The sequence below is a fragment of the Chiloscyllium plagiosum genome, unplaced genomic scaffold (assembly GCF_037043375.1).
Source record: "Chiloscyllium plagiosum isolate Xiang-an unplaced genomic scaffold, Cpla_swu_hap1 HiC_scaffold_39, whole genome shotgun sequence".
In the NCBI taxonomy this organism is placed as follows: Eukaryota; Metazoa; Chordata; class Chondrichthyes; order Orectolobiformes; family Hemiscylliidae; genus Chiloscyllium; species Chiloscyllium plagiosum.
The window spans coordinates 15911071-15917438 of record NW_028270177.1 but is presented as its reverse complement, the minus strand read 5'-3'; the positions used below and the strand labels follow the sequence as shown (position 1 = coordinate 15917438).

Sequence of the window (6368 nt, the reverse complement as noted above, 5' to 3'; positions counted from 1 at the left end):
AGTTCATTGCCTGGCAGTTGTGTGGCATGAACATCATTTGCCACTTGTCAGCTAAGCCTGGATATTGTTGCATCTGAACAGTCAGGAATGACGCTGGGCATTGTGAAATCATTGATGAACATCCCCGCTTCTGACCGTATGGAAAGATTGATTAAGCAGCTGAAAATGGTCTGAGAGGACACTGCTCTGAGAAACTCCTGCAGCAATGTCCTGGGGCTGAGATGACTGACCTCCAATAACCCCAACTGTCTTCCTTTCTTCCAGGGTATGACTCCAACCAGTGGTGGAATTTTCCCTGATTCCCATTGACTCCAACTTTTCTAGGGCTGTTTGATGCCACAATCAGTCAAATGCAGTCTTGATATCAAGGGCAGTAATTCTCACCCCTGGAATTCAGCTCTTTTAATTCATGTTTGAATTAAGGCTGGAATGGTTTCAGGCACTAAGGTACTCAAGGCTGCAGCCTGTTTTACCACCACAAATGTAGATTAAATTTGTATTTGTGGCTGTCACAGTCCTCATCTTCATAACTGGATATTGTAGGCATCAAATTCTGGTTTAAAAAGAATAATGCATTATTCATGCCAACGTTATTATCGATGTATTTGCTTTTAATTCTGAATGAAGTTGACATTGATTGTTATTTTATTAATGCATCATATGCATGAAAATTCTCTTCCACAAAAATAGTGATCTCTAAGATCAAAGTGACATTCTATTAATGCAGTTTCCGTTCCACATAACCTGCAGCACGTACCATATATATGTGTGCAAAGTTGGTCTCATGTAAGTCAATGAATGATATTTGGTTTAAAATGTAATCTTGCTAAAATCAACCTTAGTCTTTCTGGCATCAAAACCTTTTAGCTGTCCTGTTCTGATTCCCCATACATACCCTGGGTTCATTGAAAGAGGGTGTCAGGTATCCGATAAAGTAAATGCAAAGTACTGCAGATGCGGGAAATCTGAAACAAATGAAAAAAGTGCTGGAATACACAGCCAAACCTGGCTGCATCTGTGGAGAGAAAACCTGGAAAGACCTAGTGAAAATGATCATCTCCATAGATGCATTGCTGACATTGCCTTTGAAGAGTCCAATATCACTTTTTGATGAGATACAACCATGATCAAGCAATCTACTGCTCTCACTCTGTTGAACTGGGACTCAGAACTATCTAGCACAACCTGATTGACAGTAGACTGATCATAAGAAACATAAAGGGAAGTGATGGCTTAGTGGCATTATTGCTGGACAGTTAATCCCGAAACATCGACTCGCCTGCTCCTCAGATACTGTGCTTTTCCAGCATTACACTTTTTGACTCTGACTCTTCAGCATCTGTAGTCCTCACTTTCTCCCAGTTAATCCAGAGACCCGGATAATGGTCTGGAGAGCCAGGTTCGAATCCCACCCTAGGAATTTGAATTCAATAAAATTCTGGAATTAAGAGTCATTGTTGATTGTTGGAAGAACAATCTGGTTTGCTAATAATTAGATTCCCTACAGTATGGAAACAGGCCCTTCAGCCCAACCAGACCACATCGACCCTCCAAAGAGTGAACCACTCCCCTACCTTACATTTACCCTGACTAATGCATCTATCACTATGGCAATTTAATATGGCTAATTCACCTGGCCTGCACATCTTTGGACCGTGGGAGGAAACTGGAGCACCCGGAGGAAACCCACGCAGACATGAGAATGTGCAAACTCTGCACAGCAATCACCTGAGGTAGGAATTGAACCCTGGTCCCTGGCGCAATAAGGCAGTGGTGCTAACCACTGAGCCACTGTGCCACACTAATGTCCTTTAAGGAAGCAAGCTGCCATCCTTAGCTGGTTTGAAATATGTGACTAGATTAGAGTGGTGCTGGAAAAGCACAGCAGGTCAGGCAGCATCCGAGGAGCAGGCCTGCTATTATGCTGCCTGACCTGCTGTGCTTTTCCAGCACCACTCTAATCTAGACTCTGGTTTCCAGCATCTGCAGTCCTCACTTTTGCCTAGTGGAATACGTGACTCCAAACCCACAACAATGTGGTTGAGTCTCATCTACCCGATGGGCTCTTTTTTAAAAATTATACCATGGCACCTCCAAAGGTCACTCAGCCACAGGCCCAGGCCCAGGCCCAGACAACAACTGTTTAATGTTTCATCTGAAAGACTATGTTTCCAATCGCACAGTATGAAAGTGAAAATATTTGCCCTCAATGACATTTGCCAAATCCTACAGAGGAACTTGAGCCTCCAACCAGACAATGTAATTCAATTAAAGCTTAAATCAAAAGACAGACTGAGCTGTTCAATTGGGGATTACAGACACCATCTCAATGTGATTAAGGATGTTGCCATTTGTGTCATCTCGTAAGGATTTGGCAGTGACTGGCTTTCCAGTGTGTTTCATTTCATTCCTCGTGATCTCTGCTCTCGTCCCTCTCCAACATGTCAGGATATCCTTTCTAAAGGACGGTGTGTAAAACCCATAGATAATCGGATCCGAGCAGGTATGCAGCAAGGCAATTAAGAACAGTATGTGACTGACATATTCTGGCACGTTCTTCAGTACGTTTGGATTGAACCAATACCACAGTCCGAGGAGATAATATGGGGTCCAGCAGATGATGAAGGACACAACAATGATGATGGTCATTTTGAGAGTTTTCATTCGTGCTTTCAATATGTAATCATTCTGTGTTCTTGCTGCAAAATAAATTTGACTGTAAGTGCATGAGCCCGAGAAACTGATACCAGTTGAAATGAGATTGCAGCAGCTGTATGCACACAGTAATTACAATGGAAACCTGCTGGCTACCGATTTCTTGGGTAATTACTGTATTGGGCCTTCACTAGTTTCTTTGGATGGGAGACAATTTATGAAGTGTGTGCCAATAACAGCCTAATGGATTTCTGAGGCAGGCAAAGCTTTCACCTGAAGCACATCTTCATAAATTCTGGACTTATATGCTGTTTGGTACCAGTGCCAACTGTAACACTGATCTGCACGGTTTTGTATGTGCTTATTGAAGGCATGTTCTTTCTCATTGATGCTTGGTCCCTGACAGTCAATTCCTAAAAAAGGATGGTGTCTCCTCCCATCCCCATTACATTAGAGTAAAAGACAATAATGGCACTTCAAGGAAATTCCTGAACCCAGTACTTTGGCCACTGGCTGTTATCATATGGGTTTAAATGGGTTTACTATACAATGGTTGGTGAGAGCAATTCAGTGAGCTTAATGGCCCTTAACCAGAGCAGTACTTCCTGCCCCATAGCAAAGAAAATACAGCTTCAGACAAAGAGATAAACAGCATACAATAGGAAAAGGATGACTAGCATTTCTACAGCTTCTTCCACAAGGTCAGGATGTCCCACAGCACATTACATTCAGTGAAGTTCTTATATATGTATAGCCACTGTTTCAAAGAAGCAGTCAAAGTTGCTCAGCAGCAGCTCCCACTAATAGCAACACAACAATGATTTTTTTTATGACAACAGGACTGCAGATGCTGAAGATCTGGAACAAACAAGATCACACATTGCTGCAGAAACACAGCAGGTCTGACTCTGTTCAGAAGAACGGTCATTGAACTCAAAATATGAACTCTCTCCATTGATGCTGCCAGACCTGCTGAGCCCGTGTAGCAATTTCTGCACTTGCTTGTCTGAGTTTTTTTTTCCTGATTTTGATTGAGGAATAAGCACTAGTTAGACCAGCAGGGACATCTCTGCTCTTGTTTTAAAGCATTCATCAATCCCTTTTACATCTTCTTTGAGGAGGGCCTTAGATTAAGACTGCAGGAGATTGGGAGCATCTTCTGGACTATCAACCTTGAAATTGTCCCCCATCCAACAATCATAGAATCCCTACAGTGTGGAAACAGGCCATTCGGCCCATTGAATCCACACTGCTCCTCTGAAGAGCATCCCACCCAGATCCTTTCTACCCCCCACACCTTATCCCTGTAACTCCACAGTTCCTATGGCTAATCCACCTAATCTGCACATCTTTGGATGTTATCACCAGGATTAGATTCCCTACAGTGTGGAAACAAGCCCTTCAGCCCAAGAAGTCCACACCGACCTTCCAAAGAGCAACCCACCCAGACCCATTCCCGTACATTTACCCCTTCACCTAACACTACGGGCAATTTAGCATAGCCAATTCACCTAACCTGAACATTTTTGGACTGTGGGAGGGAACGAGCACATGGAGGAAACCCACACAGACACGGGGAAAATGTGCAAACTCCACACGGAAAGTTGCCTGAGGCGGGAATTGAACCTGGTCTCTGGCGCTGTGAGGCAGCTGTGCTAAGCACCGTGCTGCCCCCACAAAATGGAAAACATTTGTAAAGGAGGTGGAAGTTGCAAAACAGCGGAACACATAATTAAACCTCACCTCTATTTCCTTTCACCTGTTTACTTATTTCCCACAGAATCCTGCTGTAACAGATCACCATGGCAGTGAGAGGCGTGACGTACAGGGTGATGAAGGTGAACATGTTGTAGAAGGTTTCATGCCAGGGCTCAGTGAAACTCCCATACGTCACACACTGGGTGAAGTTCATGCCATTCACATTCTGCACCTGAAAAATGAAGAGCTGAGAAATGGGAGGGAATGTTATTTTTTGTGGATGTTGCTCTTGATATTAAAATGGTGCCTGTGCAGAGTGGCTGTTGTTTCGCAAATGATGTCAGAGTGTATATTGTGGGCATGAATGTAGTGTGTCAAAGGTTGAGTATGTGCAGACCCGCTGTTGCTTAGCAAGTGATATCAGAGTGTATAATGTGGGAATGTGTAGTGTGTCAAAAGGTGAGCATGCAGCCTGAGTATTGATGTGAAAATCATCCCACTGTACACTGCAGTAATAGCATACCTGTGGAGCGGCCAGGAACATGCTTGTGATCCATGCCATGGAAAGCATTAACTTGTTCCTGTGACTGGCGCGGATAAAACTGAATGGGTTCAAGACAGCCGAATGACGATCCATACTGATGACCACCAGGACAAGTGCAGAGGCGTACATGGCGAATAGCTTCAGGAAGTTCAGGGCCTTGCATGCCACGTTACCTGCATACCACTGAACGGTTATATTCCACACTGCATCTAGTGGCATCACCAAAACAGTCACCATTAGGTCAGCAACAGTGAGGCTCAAGATCAGGTTCCTGATGTGTGAATTCCTCCTCTTTTTGATGACGTTGAGCAGAACAGCTGTGTTGCTGAACATGGACACAGTGAAGAAACAGAAAGTCACGATTACACGGACTTTAGCTGCCGCAGTGAATGCTGGTACAATCCAAGGCTCTGGAGGAGTGGGCCTCACGTCGGAGACATCAAACTCTGAAAGATGAATTCTTCCTGACTGATTCCGAGAAGGTAATGAATCCATCAGTGTCTGAAGGAGCAAACGATATCAGAAGAGGCGTGTTACTGGTGTGTTTTCACCTTCCGTGCACCTGCACTTTGTAGGTATGTGCACGAATATCTGCTCAGAGCAGGCATACTTTGCACCATGATGGCTGCAGAGGAAAGGTTATCCTGTGGTAAACAAAGCTTAAATGTTTTGTTTTTATTTCAGATTTTCAGGGGACTCAGCATTTTACTTCCATTCAAAACTAATGTTAATGACCCCTTGCTTCAGTCATGTTGGGGCTGATTTAATAATTGTGCACTTTTAGCACAGAGCTTTGTGTGATGAGGCACATGAAAGATATTTGTCTGCAGAGGTCAACTGATCTTTTATTTGGTAATCACGCAATACCAGGTTATAGTCCAACAGGTTTACTTAAAATCACAAGCTTTTGGATTGCTGCTCCTTCGTCAGGTGACCTGAAAGCTTATGATTTTAAATAAACCAGTATGTTACATCCTTTCAATGTTTTGACTTTTCAAAGGTGGACAGAAAATACATAAAAAAGATGACCATCCAAGGTAAGGGTGACATCTCTTTATCAAAGGAACATTCTAGACTGATGTGATGAGACAATGTCTTTTTCTAAAAGCAATCGAAAGGAATTGGTCATTCAGAAACAAACACAATGACTTCTCAAACCTTCAGCAATTTCAACCCACAGCACAGGATGTGTAATAAATATGGTTACCCACTTTATTTGAGCTTGTAGCAGGTCACACGATGAGACAGTCATGCTTTCCATCCAATTCCAAAATCTGCAAAAACCTGCTGTGTGGACTGAGTTACCCACCAGAAAGTCAGAAAATTAGCTACAAAGCTGTACGATATCTTGAAACTGGGAGATCTCCTCAGGGAGAAAAACTGCTCGAACCTGTTTGACCTTCAACTTCACCTGAGAACTAATTGCTGAGAAAATTGAAATTGAAAGAGCTCGCAGCTTGCTGAGAATCTT

General features: G+C 43.3%; 1 protein-coding gene across 1 annotated transcript; it reads right to left on the bottom strand.

The window, feature by feature from the left end:
- Positions 1–2301: 2301 nt before the first annotated feature.
- On the bottom strand, positions 2302–5925 carry LOC122540957 (gonadotropin-releasing hormone II receptor-like). Its single transcript, XM_087981280.1, has 3 exons — positions 4877–5925; positions 4399–4600; positions 2302–2699 (listed from the first exon to the last, which is right to left on the bottom strand). The coding sequence occupies exons 1-3, from the start codon at positions 5390–5392 to the stop codon at positions 2302–2304; spliced, it is 1116 nt and encodes a 371-aa protein (XP_087837406.1). The 5' UTR covers positions 5393–5925.
- Positions 5926–6368: the final 443 nt, after the last annotated feature.